The sequence below is a fragment of the Osmerus eperlanus genome, chromosome 5 (genome assembly GCF_963692335.1).
Source record: "Osmerus eperlanus chromosome 5, fOsmEpe2.1, whole genome shotgun sequence".
NCBI classification, from domain to species: Eukaryota; Metazoa; Chordata; class Actinopteri; order Osmeriformes; family Osmeridae; genus Osmerus; species Osmerus eperlanus.
The window spans coordinates 22,463,236-22,483,439 of record NC_085022.1 but is presented as its reverse complement, the minus strand read 5'-3'; the positions used below and the strand labels follow the sequence as shown (position 1 = coordinate 22,483,439).

Here is a 20,204-nt window from a genome sequence, read left to right as displayed (position 1 = left end):
AGGGCTGAGCTGAAGGCGGGTCTGTTGCAGGAGGGCTAGTCAGGGGAGGAAACAGGAAGCTGAGGGTCCTGTCTGAGTTTGATTGTGCTGAAGGAGCACTACACCAACAGGGACAGCTCATCCTTAGAGCCCTGGCCTGATTACTGGAGTGTCCTTCTGTTACCTAACAACCATCTCAATCATATTCACGTGCGGCTGCTGTCTCCCAGTGAGGAGCGGACGTTCATTCGTTTCGGCCTGCGGCTCAGCGTTGATTAGCCAATGGAAAAATGGCTTACACTTACATCATTGATATCGAGTTGTGAGGGAGGGTGACGGTGTTGGGTTTCTGATTACAGAACTTAATTGTGTAAGAGGCGCATTGTTGTGCGCCAGAGAAATCCAGCATGCCCGACATGAACCATATGAGATGTTGAGACTGTCGAAGTGACAGGATCTGTGACCGCACCCCCACGCCGTTGCTCTATAACCTGAACGATCATTGTGTTACAAACTCTAATCTGCCTGTGTATAGTCTCGTCCAGTTCTTTAGAGCTTGGGGTCCATGTTGAAGTCACCACGCAACAGCGCAATGAGAATGCACTCCCCAGTGCAAAACCTGTCAGTGCCAAATTGATTTAAACCGGCCAGTACTCACGCTGTTGCCGGGTTGATGACAGGTAAGAGGACAAAAACAAATCTGTGTTGGAGGTGTCCAAGCTGTCAGCTGCAAAACCTGAACAGGTGGCCTCTTCAAGGATTTACGCGTCAAGGCGAATTGACTCAACAGCTTGCCCCTCTCAATAATCTCCCTCTTCTGACGACAGCACTACTGACCCTGCGCTCAAAATGTTGACTATGACAGTTTGTGCTGCAAGGATCCGATCACTTGTTGAGTTGTCAGTGAGGAAGTAGCTTTTGGGTTTAACTTGAGCTACCGAAGTTTCTCGTGGTACTCGTGCGGAAGTTGATAGACACTTAACTCAGAAGATGTTTTCACCGCTTTGACTTGGGATTGATAATATTTTCACCTGCCGTCTACAGAACGATTGGAATATATATTAATAACTATAAGGACATTGTTCATATCAACATGTTCCCAGAAATAAACAACAAGGTGAGGCAATATTAATGTTACGATGTTATTACTCCAACGAATACTCTCAAAGTTGTGTGAACTCCTCAAACTATTCATCTGATGTCCATGACTTCACAGTAGCCTCACTAGCCTGAACCCGTGTATTTAATACATGTTACTATTGCATGGCTTGTCTGTAAAGATGAATACAACATGTGTAATTGAGAGCCACAGTGTAAACAAACATGATCACATACTGGTATTTGGTTCACAAAAGGTTCTGGAGGTTTCCAATAATCTCATTAGGAGTCATTTATTACGTTTTTCCTCAATCTACCATGTGTCCATATTACAAGGACATCAGTAAGACTTCTAAGTTATTTTGTTTCTCAGCACAGACATAAGGACACTGAGACAAACTACTCACCTGTGTACCCTCCTAACCCCCCCACCACCATCAACAACTACATCTACAATTACCCCAGCCATGAGAGCTCAGTCAGAGGGCTTACCATGTCATTGTGATACTTGAAATCTTTGGTGATGTTAACATCCAGCGAGCTTGATCATCACTTTTGGACCAATGATTCCAAGCAACACTGTGAGGTACATCCCTACAGTGGAGGACTTTTGCCGCGTTTTTTTCTAACATAGGCGATCACACCCCGCTCCTCTAGTTGTAGTACCTTATCATCACAGCACAGACTCGTTTTGAGATCTCTAACCTTTTCTCACCTCTTAATAACCTCTACAGAAAGCGATCACGATGTAAACGGTGACGCATTCAAAACATCACACAAAACCTCTCAAACACAGAGAATTTCCGAATTGTCTAGTAATGACTAAGCAGGCTTAAGGACAGCCTGTCTGTGTAGCTTAGCACCTGTCTGCCTCTACCACAGTGACCTACATCGCATCACAGCCCTCACCCCCTCACCCCCCTCACCCCCCTCACCCCCTCACCCCCCTCACCCCCTCACCCCCTCACCCCCTCACCCCCCTCACCCCCTCACCCCCTCACCCTCTGTGCCCACCCCAGGGGCAGCCATGTTCAGCTTTCTCTCTCCCATCACCATGACACAGGTGTTCATATTTGAGTAAGAGGGGGACTCTCTGCCTGGAGATCAAATTCCTAAACATAGCCCAGGTTTGGAGTCTTCCTGGGTGGGCAATGCTAGCTGGCAGTAGACGCAAGACCATACTTAGTTGGGATGTGGTGTTGAACAGAGTTAAACTGAACTGCATGCTAACTGGCATCATACCTTTATAGGAACCTGCTTGCACAGACCTTGACACTTCAGTGAGAGCCTGACAGATGTTAAAGATTCAGTAGATGTTGTTAGTTAAAGATGATGACTTTGTAGCTGCATCTCTTCCCGACCGGATTGTTGCGAGTCTAGTTGACGATGAAGTGTCATGTCCCTCCAAATCGCCTCCACTCCTTCGCAGCCATTCTCGTTTCTAGCCCTCCCCCGACTGCCAAGCCAGCTAGCCAGCCAGGCTGTGTGTGTGCGTGTGTTCGTGTGTGTGTGTGTGTTCGTGTGTGTGTGTGTGTGTGTTTAGCCTGTGCCCATATGTGGCTGGAGGCTTTAGTCCACACATATGGTGTCTTTCATTACAGCCAACACACAAGCCGTCTGATTAAGCTGACACGTGCTGGCCCGCCACACACACACTGACCAACACACACACTCACATCGACACGCACACACACACACTGACCAACACACATACTCACATCGACACGCACACACACACGGACAAACACACTGACAGACACAATGACACACTAACTGACGTTGTTTGTTTCTTATGATCTTTCTAACCCCCAGTCTGCAAGACCAGACGCCTTTCCCCACTCTGACAGGCACCAGACAAACAGCGCTCATCAGGCATCCAACAGGACCTACTCCCAGGTGAGCCTTGCAGACACACTCAGAAGAAAAATGATCCTCTGATAAAAAGGATCCCTTTATACAGTACAAAGGACGGAACAGCAGGTTCCTTATTTATTTCCTGTCTCTTTCCCTACCTATACTTTCTGAAGGCTTATCTGTAATCAGGCTACTGTGTAGCCTACTAGGGACAGCAGAGCTAGGTGTGATGTTAACCCTAACTCTGACCCTGACTGACCCTGATCTTATATCTAACCCTAACTTCCCACGGAAGTCCATAAGACCCAGCAGGAGTCAGCAGGACTCCAGTTTCAGTGGTGAGGAGGAACGCTAGCTACTTTTTTTGACTCTGCTGCTTTCTGCAGCAGGTGGCTGGGAGATATATTTAGCTTATCTCTATGCGTCATAACCAAGCTGGCAGACACTGCAGCAGCGTGCGCACGTGAGGTGACATTTCTGCGGCTATGTATAAACCCAGCCAGGAAGCTCTTCTTAGTGGTGCTGTTTGAACTTATGAGACTGTGGAGATAAGCCTATGTTTAGGTGTAGAAACACAGCTGTGAGAGGCTCTATAGGATGGGCCGCTGTACGAGGGGGTGTGAGGGGGGTGTGGGGGTGTGAGGGGGGGTGAGGGGGGCTGAGGGGGGGTGAGGGGGGATTTGGTCCGAATGTCATTGTGGGACACGTGTGTGTTCTTCTGGATTAATGGTGGAGGTCTGTGCTGTGGGAGACTGTGGTGGGCACCCTCCAGGGTATGATCTATGCTAGGACTATTCTGATGTCCTGACCCTGGTTTTAGAGTATGCTTCTCTCCCCGAGACCCACGGTCCTGGCGGCCGGGCAGCAACACATGTAAACGCACTGCGTCAGCAAGCAGGATGGCAGGTAGAGAAAAGAAGTCCTGCCTCTACTCAGCTCCCCCACAGTAGCGGTGCTGACAGGGCCTGTCAGGGTTCGGCCCCGGGTCTTTATCCCCCAGCAGAGCCCCTCTCACTGGGTCTTTATCCCCCAGCAGAGCCCCTCTCACTGGGTCTTTATCCCCCAGCAGAGCCCCTCTCACTGGGTCTTTATCCCCCAGCAGAGCCCCTCTCACTGGGTCTTTATCCCCCAGCAGAGCCCCTCTCACTGGGTCTTTATCCCCCAGCAGAGCCCCTCTCACTGGGTCTTTATCCCCCAGCAGAGCCCCTCTCACTGGGTCTTTATCCCCCAGCAGAGCCCCTCTCACTGGGTCTTTATCCCCCAGCAGAGCCCCTCTCACTGGGTCTTTATCCCCCAGCAGAGCCCCTCTCACTGGGTCTTTATCCCCCAGCAGAGCCCCTCTCACTGGGTCTTTATCCCCCAGCAGAGCCCCTCTCACTGGGTCTTTATCCCCCAGCAGAGCCCCTCTCACTGGGTCTTTATCCCCCAGCAGAGCCCCTCTCACTGGGTCTTTATCCCCCAGCAGAGCCCCTCTCACTGGGTCTTTATCCCCCAGCAGAGCCCCTCTCACTGGGTCTTTATCCCCCAGCAGAGCCCCTCTCACTGGGTCTTTATCCCCCAGCAGAGCCCCTCTCACTGGGTCTTTATCCCCCAGCAGAGCCCCTCTCACTGGGTCTTTATCCCCCAGCAGAGCCCCTCTCACTGGGTCTTTATCCCCCAGCAGAGCCCCTCTCACTGGGTCTTTATCCCCCAGCAGAGCCCCTCTCACTGGGTCTTTATCCCCCAGCAGAGCCCCTCTCACTGGGTCTTTATCCCCCAGCAGAGCCCCTCTCACTGGGTCTTTATCCCCCAGCAGAGCCCCTCTCACTGGGTCTTTATCCCCCAGCAGAGCCCCTCTCACTGGGTCTTTATCCCCCAGCAGAGCCCCTCTCACTGGGTCTTTATCCCCCAGCAGAGCCCCTCTCACTGGGTCTTTATCCCCCAGCAGAGCCCCTCTCACTGGGTCTTTATCCCCCAGCAGAGCCCCTCTCACTGGGTCTTTATCCCCCAGCAGAGCCCCTCTCACTGGGTCTTTATCCCCCAGCAGAGCCCCTCTCACTGGGTCTTTATCCCCCAGCAGAGCCCCTCTCACTGGGTCTTTATCCCCCAGCAGAGCCCCTCTCACTGGGTCTTTATCCCCCAGCAGAGCCCCTCTCACTGGGTCTTTATCCCCCAGCAGAGCCCCTCTCACTGGGTCTTTATCCCCCAGCAGAGCCCCTCTCACTGGGTCTTTATCCCCCAGCAGAGCCCCTCTCACTGGGCTCAGAAATTCCATCCTCCACCCTGGGAGAGGCTTGGTCATCTGAACCTCCACGGCCCTGAAATGGGCCCAATCAGATGTGGCAGAAAGAGTCTATTGCCATAACCCAATTCAAAACCTGGCCCTAGGATAATTATACATTTATCCAGCTGGAAGTACAGATTATCAATTGACAGTGCACACTGGCTAGAGTAATTGGCTGGAGCCAGTTTTAGGAAATTACCTCAAGGGACAACAGAACCCTTTTTTAATGTTATTTTTTCATTTTTTTTCTCTTGTGAAGAAGTTTGGTCCAGTGGCAGGCACGCTGCCTCAGCTGGACCCTCCTGTGATCCAGGTGGTGGTCAGCACAGCCAAACTCCACCACCAGTCTGACAGCATCCTGCCCCATATCAACAACAAGGGCCTCCAGAACACCTACCTGACCTGCCAGGTGAGAGAGGGAAAAGAGATAGGGAACAGATGAAACACAGTGAGAACAATAAGAGAGAGACAAATATTAAGAGAGATGGAGAGAGATGGAGAGAGATGGAGAGAGAGAGAGTCGCATCAACTGACTCTAAAATAAACTGCCCACTAAAAGCAAAGACCAAAGACTTGTGGGGGTCGGAGTTCTCTGTGTAACATGTCAGTTGTGTTGTGATTGACAGGATGAAAGGCCAAAACCAACACAGTTCTCCACAAGGTTTGGATCCTCGGAGGAGATCCTCTCAGACTCCGTCAACACCAAGAGCCTCGGCAACAAGCAGGAGAAGATGTGTGAGGGGCAGAGGCTGCCCATGTCCCCCACAGGTACCTGACGGCAGCGAGGGGGGTCACTAACAAACCTTTTTGGTTGGTCGAAAGTCCATAGCATCATGGCCCCAAACAAAAAGAAAAGCACATAAATGTGACTGTAAACAATGAAGATGTTTAACCCTTTATTTTCCTTCTCTTTCCTCTCTGCCTTCCTCTTTCTGTTCTTCATGTCCTTTCTTGTCCCTTCATATCCCTTCCTCCTCCTCTTCCTCATCCTCCTCCTCTCCTCTTCCAGAGGCTCTGAAGCACTTTCAGGGGCGTCTGACTGAGTTTGAGCAGGAGGAGATCATGGACTTCTCTGAAATTTGGTTTCTGGGTCTGGACACCCAGAAGATCGAAGGTTCTCATGGAACGCCCCAGAACTCCGGTTATGACGATGAACACGGTAGCTACATGATGGTGAGAATGTTAAATTGATTGGAAAATCCATACTGCTTGAGGATTTTGAAGATGCTTTATCAGAAAGTTTGAAGGAGTCAGAGAAGGAGGATTCCCAGCAAAGTTTCCACACACAGTGGAAAACAGGCCTTCTGTACCGTGTGTGACTGACAAGCTACGCTGTGCTTCCTCCACTAAGAATGTCTCTTCCTATTGTTTACAGTTTTAACTCGGTTCCAGTTATTCCGGTTGCTGATCTGGTCAAAAGTAATCTGATAAAGCGGTGATCCATTGCTGTAAACAGTGTTGAGATGACAGGCTGAGGTCAGAGGCCTGGATGTCCCACAGACTCGTACTTGTGAGCGTGACTCAGCCTCAGTGGGTGTTTCACCTCTATGAATGGACAGACTTCATCTCTGGTCGACTGTCTGTCTGTCTGACTGGCGGTCTCACTGATTGGCTGGCTAGCTGGCTGAGTTTGCTCTTATCGAAGGTGATCTCAGAGACCATCACACACAAGTCATAAGGCAGTCGCATTATCTAACTATGCACTGAGTAATAACACAATGGAATGCAGCCCAAGAGCTGTGTTGTCACTAACATATACAAAGACATGCATTGTTGTAAACTGGTACGGTGTTGAACACACAGACGTCCTCTTGACTTCCCTGCCTGTCTGCTGTATTCCAGGTTCTGCACGACCATATTGGCTACCGGTTCGAGGTTCTGGAGGTGATCGGGAAAGGTTCCTTTGGTCAGGTCCTCAAATGTCTGGACTACAAGACTGGCGAGGTGGTCGCCATCAAAGTCATCCGGAACAAGAAAAGGTGCAAACAGCAACACACCTTTCTGACCCTAAACCTTACTTTCCACAGGGAGCCGTTTACTGCCTGACACAATCCAATTTGGATAAAGAAAAACAACATCTGTGAAGGGATTAAATGAACATTTTGGCATCAATCGTTCTATAAAGCTCTTCTAATTAGATTCTGGTCGCAGAAGCCGGACATTAAGTTGATCATGTGAGGTCAATGGGGATGTTTGGTAGCATTCGGATCCTGAGCCTTCTGGGCAAAAGAAGGTCACATGCCCACTTCTGGTCATGTGACTTTTCTAGGAAGTTCCCCACTGGTCCCCTATTAAACATGCCAGAAGTCTTCACCTCTGGGTGTTGCTTTACCTGTCCTTTACAAGGTGACCTCAGGGAGTGTGTGTGTGTGTGTGTGTGTGTGTATGTTTATGAGGGTCCATGTGATGGATGCAGATCCCATGGGACTAAGGAACTCTTCAATAATGCAGAAAACTAAATGGGTGCTTAGTACTACAGGCTGGGATGGGGAATGGTGAGGGCATAGTCTCAGACACCATCTTCACTTCTCAGATCCTGTTTCTCAGGACATACACATCTAACCTTCCTTTAACATCTGAGAGGCCCAACAGACACCTAACACCATTCTGTTCTAGGATACCTATGAGCTTTTGTAAATTCAGAGAAAAAAGTGCTTCTTCTAAGATGCACTTAAGAAGCACTTAGGAAGGAGTAAATAGTTGGATTATACCAGTTTATTGAATACAACCATGGATAAAAATGTTCTTGTACAAACTGGATTTGTCCTCTGTAACCTGTTATATTTGATGTGATTTATTTGTATTTCAGGGTTCAAATGAAATAGAGGAATATTTGACCTTGTTATTTGGCTTGCAGGTTTCACCATCAGGCTCTGGTTGAACTGAAGATCCTGGATGCCATCAGGAGAAAAGACAGAGACGACTGCCACAACGTCATCCACATGAAGGAATACTTCTACTTCCGCAACCATCTCTGCATCTCCTTCGAGCTCCTGGGGTGAGCGTGTGTGCTTGTGTGTAAACGACCGAAAAGGGATGAGAATGAAACTAGTGTGTGCTTTGTGTTTGCTTACGTGTGGATGGGGACCAATAGACAGACAGACTGACACAAACAGATCGACAGGCAGACACACAGACACATTAACACACAAACAGGCAGGCAATCAAAATAGCTGAGGGAGCCTGCTGAAAGAGGACACTGAATAATTGATCACAAAATCGAAGACATTCAAGATGAGCTGCCTCTTCTGTGGTTCGACAGCAGGACTTGAGCACTTCTCCCTCTCCCCCGTCACTTAACCCTAAACACCTGATGCTTGCTGGGGCAGGCGAGACATGAGTGGAGGGGTTGCAGACCAGCTTCAGTCCTAATCCTTGTCCCTGTGTTTGAGGGTGGACACTGGAACATCTAGCTCCCTATAGGAGCTGGATTTGTTGTTGAGCTGAATGACCTTTAGAAAGACGTCTTCTTGGACTGCCACCTTGTCTTGCATTACGGTCACCTGAATCCTTTACTTAAGGCTTTGATTAGGGCCCTATCTGGTTCCTCCTCGGGCTTCAGGGTGTGAGCGCTCCAGTTACATCTGTCTGAGACAAGGTGCTTTACACGGCATCAAGAAATACTAGTGCTCACTGTTTTGACTCTAAGCCAGGCTTCGGATTTCATCGTAGATGGAGACAAAGTACAAGACTAAGACGTTCCACACATTTTACGTTGTTTTATATTAGCAACAAATATCTCAGTGTGTTGTTCTTTCTCAATATTGATGTAGGAGCACCCTCTGGTGGATAACTGATGAGAGGGAGAGAGAGAGAGAGGGAGAGAGAGAGAGATAGAGAGAGGGAGAGATAGAGAGAGGGAGAGAGAGAGAGAGAGAGAGAGAGAGAGAGAGAGAGAGAGAGAGAGAGAGAGGGAGAGAGAGAGAGATAGAGAGAGGGAGAGATAGAGAGAGGGAGAGAGAGAGAGAGAGAGAGAGAGAGAGAGAGATAGAGAGAGGGAGAGATAGAGAGAGGGAGAGAGAGAGAGAGAGAGAGAGAGAGAGAGAGAGATAGAGAGAGGGAGAGAGAGATAGAGAGAGGGAGATAGAGAGGGAGAGAGAGAGAGGGAGAGAGAGAGAGATAGAGAGAGGGAGAGATAGAGAGAGGGAGATAGAGAGGGAGAGAGAGAGATAGAGAGAGGGAGAGGGGGAGGGAGAGAGAGAGAGAGAGGGAGAGGGAGAGAGAGGGAGAGAGAGAGATAGAGAGAGGGAGAGGGGGAGGGAGGGAGGAAGAAAGAACAAAGGGGGGACCATGAAAAGGCAAAGCTAGCTATGGGTACACCACCATTGAAAAACTGCCTAAATCTTCACAAGCTCAGAATATCAAGTTCAATTAAATGAACAAATGGCCCTTAATGTTTCAGCTGGAAAGGCTTCTGAATGACCTTCTGGTTCCTCTTCCAGGGTGAACCTCTACGAGTTGATAAAGAAGAACAACTTCCAAGGGTTTAGCCTGGCTCTCATCAGGAGGTTCACACACTCCCTGCTAAAGTGTCTCCAGATGCTGAACCGAGAGAAGATCATCCACTGCGACCTGAAGCCGGTAGGACCCACCAGACCACTGAAAGCATTCTGTACACAATGTATTTTTGATATGATATCATGTATGTTTTGTGATAGACTGTGATGTCTTGTTAACGTGTGTGCTGTTCACGTCATCTCAGGAGAACATCTTGCTGACTCAGAAGGGACAGGGGCACATAAAGGTGGTGGACTTTGGCTCCAGTTGTTATGAGCAACAGAGAGGTAAGCCATATGTTTCTGTATGTAAATATTGTATATTTGTATGTATACAGTATGTATACACTACCAGTAAAACTTTTTAGAACCACCCTGTTTTCCAGTTTATTTATTATTGAAGCACTTAAAGTATTGTGAATAGCCTGAAATTGTAAAATGTTAAGAGATAAACTAAGAGGATAAAGACAATTGGGTTACCAAAAGTGGAAAAGTAAAAAGTTGTAAAAAGATTGTAGAAATACTCCCACATATGGTTGGTACTCTATGTAGTTCATTCAGTTGTGCGTCAGTGAGTGATGTATAACTCACAGCATCCTCTCACTCCATGTCTCCTCTCTGTCTCTCGCCCTCCGTCCTCTTCCTCTCCAGTGTACACGTACATCCAGAGCCGTTTCTACCGCTCCCCTGAGGTGATCCTGGGCCACCCCTACAGTATGGCCATCGACATGTGGAGCCTGGGCTGCGTCCTGGCCGAGCTGTACACCGGCTTCCCCCTCTTCCCCGGGGAGAGCGAGGTGGAGCAGGTCGCCTGCATGATGGAGGTAGGGAAGTTAACCCCCAGCAGCTGTTAGTCATCACAGGGTTTTCACTTCTGGTCACTTTTTTTTAACCCGGTTTATGCTACTGGAGCTTATTGTAGTTATCTTAACTTAAACTATATCTGCTGATGAGATTTTGATGTTCCCAGTCACACTAAAATGTTTTTTGTTTGTGTTTTTCACATGATTAGGTCCTTGGAATGCCTCCAAATGATTTTGTGCAAACTGCCTCGCGGAGAAGGTTGTTTTTTGGTAAGAATGAAAACACGTTTCCACTGCATCACACAAATGTTTGCTATACCAACCAACTAGCTCCATGTATTCTTAGTGTGTGAAGGAGAACCAGTCACCCTTTTAAATTAAAATGTGTCATGCATTATCTTAAGAGTAAATCAACCAATCCGTAATAATAATGAAACTAACATGACTTTCAGACTCCAAAAGTAACCCCCGAAACATCACGAACAGCAAAGGGAGGAAGAGGAGGCCAAACTCCAAAGATCTAGCCAGTGTTCTTAAGACCAACGATGCTCAGTTCCTGGACTTCCTGCAACGCTGTCTCTCGTAAGCCAATGCAGAGAAGTCACCTCCACATACTCATTTGATTGTTGGCTACATGATAGCATATAGCACTTAGAAATGTAATTACAATAAAAACAATGGAGATGTTTTATAATATACAGTATAGTCATATTATTGTTGCTTTCTACTGGTTGACCTGTGTAGAAACGTCTTTCTGACTGTCTGTCCTCTGCTGTCCAGGTGGGACCCGGTGAAGCGCATGACTCCGGATGAGGCGATGCAGCATGAGTGGATCCTGGAGTCTCGTCTCATCAAGCCCCGGCCCAGGACGCGCCCCATGATGAGGAGGCCCTCAGACAGCACCAGCAGCACCGAAAACAACTTTGAGCAGACATATCGTAAAATAGTTGGGAACAGGACAGGTGAGATTTTGGTCCACCTTTACCTCGTCTTCTAGCCATAAGAAGTCTTGTAATAATCCGTCTTGGGTCACACTTTATTTTGAAAGTCCTCTGTACACAACCTGCCAATAGCTCTGCTGATATTCAAAAATTGGTTCGAGTTTGAGGGTTCGAGTTACTTTACCATTTGTTGAAAGTGTATCAAGTGTACTATGAGCATTTAATGGATAGTCTACATTTTCACTATTCAAATAAAGTGTTACCCAATGTTGTGAAAGGGAAACTTGAATCATCACGTCGTAAGGGCAGTTTAGAAAGTGCTGACTTTCGCTACCACCAAGAATGTGCACTCCAATAAAACAACAATCTATGAATTCATTTCAACCAGTATGTAAATGTAAACGTGCACTCTGATTCTGTCATGCAGCAGATAGACTCGAGTCACACGACAACAGCAACAACAAACTGAAGGCTGACGGCTCTGCAGCGCACGGCAACATGACCTCTGCAGTGCCCGGCAACATGACCTCTGCAGCGCACGGCAACATGACCTCTGCAGCGCACGGCAACATGATCTCTGCAGCGCACGGCAACATGACCTCTGCAGCGCACGGCAACATGATCTCTGCAGCGCACGGCAACATGACCTCTGCAGCCCACGGCAACATGACCTCTGCAGCGCACGGCAACATGACCTCTGCAGCCCACGGCAACATGACCTCTGCAGCGCACGGCAACATGACCTCTGCAGCGCCCGGCAACATGACCTCTGCAGCGCACGGCAACATGACCTCTGCAGCGCGTCTGCGCCCCATCGGCGCGTCGGCGGAGGAGGAGGTGTGTGAGGGCGTGGTCAGGGTCTCCAAGGACACCAAGCAGGAAACAGGCGGGGAGAGGCCCGTGCACATCTTCATCAAACCCCAGCATGAAGTACTTATCAGTGACAGAGAGAATCGGGAAGTCTCCCAATGTTTACCACCAATCATGTAGCAGCCTGACTAAGGGGGGAGGGGCCTCTCTGGCCACAGGACTGGTGTACAGGAAAGCCCCCCCTCACAACGCAAAGATGGGTTTCTTTAACGTTCTCCTTAAAATGTCAAATATTGTATTTTAGATCAGTCTTGTACAATGTACATTGTGTATAGATCATACAGTCTGCTGTACCAAAGCATTTCTGCTGCAATATTTTTTTATTTCTGTCTTCCTTTCTGTCGTGACATCCTTTAATCCTAACCAATAGAAGTACTAGTTTTTGAAAGGGTAAAAGGAAAGGAAGAGCCAAAGAAAGCTTTTATTATAACTTCTTTCAACAGTTTGGTAAAACATTTTTAAAGCTCTGTATATCTTATGTAATTAGTTACAATAATAATACAAATGTATGATGGTTAAGAGATATGAGATTTCCTAATGCATGAACGTTTGACCAAATCATAACCTATAAGGTGGATTTGTTATAATTTATTTGTTTTTCTTGTACATATACCTGCTGTGATCGTTTTAATGTAATGTATGGTACAGAGTTTAAGATAATGGTTCAGGTTATTGTAAAGTTTAGACAAGGTTTTACTTGTACATGTGTTATTATTCATGAAAGAGAGATTTTGTAATCTATTGTTTATGCGATTATTCTATTTTTTACCTTTAGATATTGAGTGAAAATCCTTTTGTTGATAGTTTGTGCCTTGCAGTATTAGAATCCTTGCACTTTACTGATGTACCTTTGAGTAGAGGAAGGAGTTTTGTGAACAATACCCTGTTAACAATACAAAACCATGAAAACATCCATGTCCTCTGCCAGGAAGTGATTATAATGTACAGTTACTATAGCATGATGCTGTTGATCAAAGTGATTTAATATAGTCAAGAATGTGCAGGTATGGCTGCTTGCTTATGCCATGGACACTGACAAGGCCTACACTCACATCTTTGGCACATATGTCAAAACTTCAACTGCAATTTCAAAGCAACAAATTAGCTTTCAGATTCTAACCCACCTCCACAGTGCCCAATATATCATTGGTTTCAATTACTAAATGTGCTATAAAAAAAATTAATTGACTTGACGGAGTAAAAACTTCTGTATGACAGATCCTCCTGGCTTAATGACGTCAGGAATCCGTGTTCTAAACACACGTCGAGATCTGAACAAGTCTACCGTTAGACCTGCCCATACAGAAAAGTGGAAATGGGTTGAATTGATGTGTCCCAAAGATAGTGTGGCTATTTTTTATGTATTGTATGGGCAAATAAAAAAATGTATTTCAATTTTGTAAGACTGGTTCTTCAGAATGAACACTGAAAATATCCAGTATGACTAATTGCAAAACTATCAATGTGCCAACTCAGCTCATTACAATCACATAACTACGTTTTGGGCCTACTTTATCGACAAAAAAGAGATGCATCTTCGAGGCATTAATTATAGCAATAAAGACATGAAACATCCGACAGGTGAACACGCACGAGTATAGTAGCAACACGGGCTTGCAATGTTATATATAGTCTATTAGGGTTAACCTAACCCAAACATGTATTGTATTTTGAGTTTTGCGTTCCGACTTGACCTCTCCTACTTGCCGTATCTGAGACCTCTGTCAGAAAATAATCATGGCGGCTGCAGCGCTGGTTAGCCGTCCTGCGAGTGTCCTTCCCAGGATCTCAAGTGAGTAATACTTTATAAAGCTCATATTTAATAATTATTTTGTACATCATATAGATGAATGTGAGACAGGAGATACAATTACGTCAAAGGGGAAGATTGCATGGCTTAAAATCCGTAGTTCTATCTTCTGTGACCCTGTTGTGTTGTGACCTACTAGGTCTATGAAGTAGTCACTGCTAGCGGCCGCTAGCTAGCGCGAGCTAGGACTAAGCTAGCTGATAATCACCAAGTCAAAGCTATAACTTGACGATGCCCTCCCTGTGACTTGCTATCTGTAAATGAGTGTGTGTTACATACATTGTAAACCCATTAGCAATATAGCCAGTCAAACTCAATTGGGTAGCTAGCATAAGCTGCCATGGCATTGCTAGATAGCCGGCTTAGGTGGTTTGTTTGCGGACATCACCGGCTTACATACGTGGTTTTAGCCAATTCCATAAAAGCGGCTGAACAAATAGCTAAAGATTACATCAATAATGTTGTAGCTATGCAGTAAGTAGTAGTGGTAACTTCTTACTCGTAAATTTCCCACTGACGTCGGTGGTAAGCTTAATTATGTCGCTGGCACGTTATCAAGCTAGATTGCAAACTACCAGTATAAACCTTCATACCTCTTCATATTTCTATTCTTCTCCCTCCCCTGGTCCTCAGGTTTCTGCTCCCCTGTGGTGCTGTCAGCCGTCCCAGTGACAGTCCAGCAGAGGAAGGTCCACCATGCCGTCATCCCGAAAGGCAAAGGTGGCCGCTCGTCCTCCAGTGGGGTCGCTGCTACGGTCTTTGGGGCTACAGGCTTCCTGGGCAGATATGTAGTCAACCGTCTTGGTGAGTCTAGGTTGTAAACCAACGGGTTTGAGCTTTATCTGCATCCAGGACTTAGGACTGCGATGGATTTGAAAAATTATAGTTTTAAACCATATCTCAAAAGTGCTCTTGGATTATAAAATTGTTCACCAATTTGTTGAAAACAAGAGCTGGTTTGTATTTTAAGATGAACACATCGTTTGTGTTTGTAGGTCGCATGGGTTCCCAGATCATCGTTCCCCATCGCTGTGACCAGTATGACCTGATGTACCTCAGGCCTATGGGGGATCTAGGACAAATCATCTTCATGGTAAATCAATACAGGAAGACATATTTAAAATGTTTTATGTTGCTTTCCACCAAAGGCCATGTCTGTATTCTCACAATTTCATCACTCAGTATAGACTCAGTAGAGGTACACGTGTTCTCCCACTGTGTGGAACTGTTTCTTATGTGCAATTGGAAGAGCAAACAAACATCCAACAACACAGAAATGCTGTCTTTCTATCTTTCCTTCATGTTTTCCTCTTGCTAGGAGTGGGATGCCAGGAACAAGGATTCCATCAAGCGGGCCTTGGAGAACTCCAACGTGGTCATTAACCTGGTGGGACGAGAGTGGGAGACGAGGTCTGTCAATGTGTAGTAGGTGTAGCGACTACATTGGGACAAACTAAATGTCTCTGGGAGTCTGAGGTGGCGCTTGCTTTGTAGTCTGACGCGGTGAGAACAGAAACACTCGCTGTGGCTGAGCCGTTACAAAACCGAGCTGTTTTAAATAGTGGTTAATAGTAATTTAAGTTGATCGCTACATCCCTAATGTATAAGAGGACTAGTTCATTAAAAAACGCTTAAAAAAAATTGCTGTGCCGATTTCGATTGAAACAAATTGGTTTATGTATACATTTATTTCCATGTGTTTAAAAAAAAAAATCAAATATACATTTGGAGATATTTGAGGCTGCTGACTTGGCCAAAGCCCTTCAGTGAAACCTTCCTCTCTCCACCTGCAGCAACTACCGCTTCGAAGACACGTATGTCTCCATCCCTCAGCAGATCGCCAAGGCAACCAGAGAGGCCGGCATCACCAAGTTGATTCACATGTCCCACCTGAACGCTGACATCCGAAGCCCCTCCAAATACCTGAGGAACAAGGTGCCTCACCTGCCTCAGAACTCCCTTGGGAACTTATGTAATATCTGATGCATGTGAAAGTTTATATATATATATACACACACACACACACACAAACACACAGTATATGATGTGAATGGTTTTGCCCTGCAGGCGGTAGGAGAGACGGCAGTCAGGGATGAGTTCCCAGATGCCATCATCATGAAACCAGCTGAGTTTTTCGGGAGAGAGGACAAGTTCTTCAACCATTTTGCCAGTAAGCTGTACATCTCTTGTGACAGTAGAGGGAGCTGTTTTAGTTGTTTTTCGTTATTCTTCTGAGTTTGAAATACTTTGAAAACATGGCTTACTCACAGGCTGACCTGTAGATTCAAACATGCTGGAGGAATTACTTTTTACACCTGTGGACATATTCTGGCCTTGATTTGTTTTTAAAAGTGTTTCTTTGCCAACAGACATGCGCTGGTTTGGGAAAGCGGTGCCTCTCATCTCCATGGGCAAGGATACTGTGAAGCAGCCTGTTCATGTGAGTGTGTGTTACTGCTGGTCACACACACACACCCACACACACACACACACACACAGAACACATCTAGCCACCTGGGTAGCAGAGCACCCCTGCAAGCCAAATACTGAGAAGCTTCGTTGGGTTCAAAGCTGTATAGTTGTGTTCCCTGGGTCTGCAGTCCCACCTGCTGCTGTACATTCCACAGTCAGTCACAAACCTCACTGGGTCTGCAGTCCCACCTGCTGCTGTACATTCCACAGTCAGTCACAAACCTCACTGGGTCTGCAGTCCCACCTGCTGCTGTACATTCCACAGTCAGTCACAAACCTCACTTATGCCCCTCAGGTTGTGGATGTCGCCAAGGCGATCATCAGCGCCATCAAAGACCCGGATGCCAACGGGAGGACCTATGCCCTAGTGGGGTAAGGAGAGTTAGGTTCCATACTGATCTCGCCTTCAAAAGGCCAATGTGGAATCGTTCTAAATACTAAACCGTAAGCACTACATCTATGTCACTCTGCGATGGCTAAGCATATTTAAATTGGAGAAAAGCATTGTAAATGACATCACATGGTGGTTTACCCACAGAACAGCAACTCATATTTTGGTCTCACTACATTTTTCCTCACACAATTATAGCAGTCATCCCTCTTTGTTCATGTTTTGTTTCCTGGACCCAGACCCAACCGCTACCTCCTCCATGACCTGGTGGAGTATGTCTACGCTGTGGCCCACAGGCCCTTTGTGTGCTACCCTCTCCCCAGACCCCTGTACCAGTGAGTATTCACCGTCTCCCCCCCCCCCCCCCCTTTTCATTCACCTGAGTTACAACCTGAAGACCAACACACATGTTGGAATCCTTAAGAACACCCGGGTCCAGTGATCAGGTGCTTGATGTGCACTATGTGGAGATCAGTCACTGCACTGACTTCATTGTACTAGTCTCACAACTGCCAACGTACCCCAAATGGGAAATGTTAAGTATTCCATGCATGTCTAAACATGGATCTAATATCAGATTTTTTCTAAACTGTTTTATCTTTCTGTTTCAGCCTTGTTGCTAGTTTCTTTGCGATGAATCCATTTGAGCCATGGACCACCCCAGATAAAGTAGACCGGGTAAGATTAGTCTAAAACACACAAATACTAACAACTTAATACATTCAGACGGGGCTGACCTTCAGGAAGTCAAGATTTTGAATGTCTTTATGACAATAACTAGGGGTGGGAATTGGCAAAAATTTGACGATTCGATAGTATTGCGATATTTGGTGCCACGATTCAATATTATTGCGATTCTTAACATATTGCGATACAGCAAGTATTGCGATTCGATTCTGCGATATATTGCGATTCATGTCCTCCATATTATTTAAAGACATTACAAAAAATAAGGAAAATCAGACTGCTCAACTCACTTCAAATGTCACATTTAATTCTGTGAACAACAGTGCAAGACCTTAGGAGAGTAGTGCAAAAACTTTGTCCTGAGCATTCAGAAAACAGGACCTTTGTAATTATTTTCTGAAAAGGAGAACGCTGAGCTCCCAGCACATAACTTAAAACTATTGAAATGCAATAGAGTAACATAAAGCAGACATAATAAAGTAACATAAACCTGAGAATAATCATATAAATAAGTAACTTAGAGCTTCAATCAAATTGAGAAAATAAACAAAAATGTGTACTGTCCAGTCCAGTTGGCTGCATGGTCATGAACCAAAATGTTACATTCATTTTGGAATGTTGGCGATTGTACTGCGGTGGAAAAAAGTGGTTATGCGCCGGACTCTTCCTAGTAACCTAGCGACAGCAGGCACTTTAAGTGCGCGCTGTGAGGCGAGGTTGAGGGTATGGGCAAAACATTTCACGTGAAGGTAGCCCCCCACCTGAGCAGCCACAACCATGTTGGACGCATTGTCCGTAACCAAAACAATGTTTCTTAGCGATGCCCCACTCTTCGGTTGCCGTTTTCAGCACCTCAGCCACATTGGCCCCGGTATGACTCTCATGCATCGCCCTAGTTTGTAGACATGTACATGTCTTTTTATAAGACATGTACATGTCTTTTTATAAGACATGTACATGTCTTTTTATAAGACATGTACATGTCTTTTTATAAGACATGTACATGTCTTTTTATAAGACATGTACATGTCTTTTTATAAGACATGTACATGTCTTTTTATAAGACATGTACATGTCTTTTTATAAGACATGTACATGTCTTTTTATAAGACATGTACATGTCTTTTTATAAGACATGTACATGTCTTTTTATAAGACATGTACATGTCTTTTTATAAGACATGTACATGTCTTTTTATAAGACATGTACATGTCTACAAACTAGGGCGAACCGAACTCAAATGTACCCACACTTTCGATTTAAAAGACGGAGCGTCGTAAACAACCGGTTGAGATGATGAAGCCATTTTCAATTGAATTGCTGTTGAATGCACGTCAACAAAGCACCGCAACAAGCGCCACCTTGTGGATGTAATATGCAAATATAATATTATCAGAGTAAACTCCGAGAAAACCAATGGAGAAAACCCGAAAGTAAAACACATAATTATATAATTAAATATTGCAATACTTTGCGCTACTGTATCGATATAATTGCGTGCGCAAAATATCGCGATACTGAACAGAATCGATTTTTCCCCCCACCACTAACAATAACCCATACCAGTATCTTAATGAATTCAGATGAGTTTGAGAGCTAGGAAATCAGTTTGTCAAGTTTTACAGGAAAACTTTGAAGTTGGATGTCTTTTCTTCTAGGTTGTCAGTAAATGTTGAGATCATCTATCTTAACCTGTCCCTCATACTGCTCCCACCCCTCTCGTGTCCTTCCAGTTCCACACCACAGATATGAAGTACCCTGGGCTGCCTGGCCTGGAGGACCTGGGGATCGTCCCCTCCTCTGTGGAGCAGAAGGCCATCGAAATCCTCCGGCGCCACAGACGTTTCCGTTACCTGGACATCGAGCTGGACGAGACCAAGCCAGCCAAAACGGTCAACTACTGAGCAGTCACCACAGTCTCCTGAAATACTCTGTTGTCTTTTACAACTTCTCTGTACATAAATAAATAAAAGATAATTATTGAAACAATTTTCTATGGTTAATATGTATTTCTTGACATAATTGCTTTGTTTGTATCGGTACTCTTAAATGGAAATCAGAATGACACATTTATAAATGTCTTCATGATGTAACTAAACTATTAATTCATTCATATTTTGCATGGGGATGTAGATCATTAGGAGGGCCCAGTTGGTTCATCTGATTCCTGGCACACTTTTTCTTAAAATAGCAAGCCCTTGTATGACTTGAGCGTCAAGCAACAGTGTTTGCAGGAGGACCATGGAGGGTGTAGGTTTGCAAAGGGACCATAGGGACTAGTCACGACCAAAGTTTGGGAAAGACACAATCGTCCCCACCAATATTTTGTTAATTTTCGAAAAAAATATGTATTTGCAAAACTCATTCGTATTATTATCTATACTATGTTCGTCGCCGAGAAAAGTGAAAAATACATTTCCAAGTTAACCAATGCGCCCTCGAGCCTGCGAGACAAGATTATGTCATTTAAATTAATTGGCTGAAGTAGCAGAGTCAAACACTTCGTGAATCGTGACTTGCAGAAAGAGAGCTGGCAGTA

The 20,204-nt window shown here is 45.7% G+C and overlaps 2 protein-coding genes across 3 annotated transcripts; both read left to right on the top strand.

Moving 5' to 3' along the window:
- Positions 1-504: 504 nt before the first annotated feature.
- On the top strand, positions 505-13,699 carry dyrk4 (dual-specificity tyrosine-(Y)-phosphorylation regulated kinase 4). 2 transcript variants are annotated; one of them, XM_062462732.1, is made up of 14 exons: positions 505-1,096; positions 2,890-2,973; positions 5,457-5,603; positions 5,821-5,962; positions 6,204-6,367; positions 7,037-7,173; positions 8,052-8,192; positions 9,637-9,775; positions 9,897-9,978; positions 10,342-10,514; positions 10,703-10,763; positions 10,946-11,075; positions 11,274-11,455; positions 11,862-13,699. In XM_062462732.1, the coding sequence occupies exons 1-14, from the start codon at positions 1,073-1,075 to the stop codon at positions 12,422-12,424; spliced, it is 2,169 nt and encodes a 722-aa protein (XP_062318716.1). In that variant the 5' UTR covers positions 505-1,072; the 3' UTR covers positions 12,425-13,699. The 2 variants fall into 2 exon arrangements, with proteins under 2 accessions (XP_062318716.1, XP_062318715.1); XM_062462731.1 differs by having other exon boundaries at positions 5,454-5,603.
- Positions 13,700-13,979: 280 nt separating this feature from the next.
- On the top strand, positions 13,980-19,654 carry ndufa9a (NADH:ubiquinone oxidoreductase subunit A9a). The gene is made up of 11 exons (XM_062462730.1): positions 13,980-14,096; positions 14,748-14,918; positions 15,110-15,207; positions 15,433-15,524; positions 15,908-16,049; positions 16,182-16,284; positions 16,484-16,554; positions 16,882-16,958; positions 17,217-17,312; positions 17,589-17,655; positions 19,399-19,654. The coding sequence occupies exons 1-11, from the start codon at positions 14,042-14,044 to the stop codon at positions 19,567-19,569; spliced, it is 1,143 nt and encodes a 380-aa protein (XP_062318714.1). The 5' UTR covers positions 13,980-14,041; the 3' UTR covers positions 19,570-19,654.
- The last annotated feature ends 550 nt before the right edge of the window (positions 19,655-20,204 follow it).

Coding starts and splice junctions, on each gene's coding strand:
- ndufa9a (XM_062462730.1), top strand. CDS start 14,042: ATGGCGGCTGCAGCGCTGGTTAGCCGTCCTGCGAGTGTCCTTCCCAGG. Junction 15,208..15,432: donor TAGGACAAATCATCTTCATG/GTAAATCAATAC, acceptor TCCTCTTGCTAG/GAGTGGGATGCCAGGAACAA. Junction 17,656..19,398: donor CCCCAGATAAAGTAGACCGG/GTAAGATTAGTC, acceptor GTGTCCTTCCAG/TTCCACACCACAGATATGAA.
- dyrk4 (XM_062462731.1), top strand. CDS start 1,073: ATGTTCCCAGAAATAAACAACAAG. Junction 8,193..9,636: donor ATCTCCTTCGAGCTCCTGGG/GTGAGCGTGTGT, acceptor TTCCTCTTCCAG/GGTGAACCTCTACGAGTTGA. Junction 11,456..11,861: donor AATAGTTGGGAACAGGACAG/GTGAGATTTTGG, acceptor TCTGTCATGCAG/CAGATAGACTCGAGTCACAC.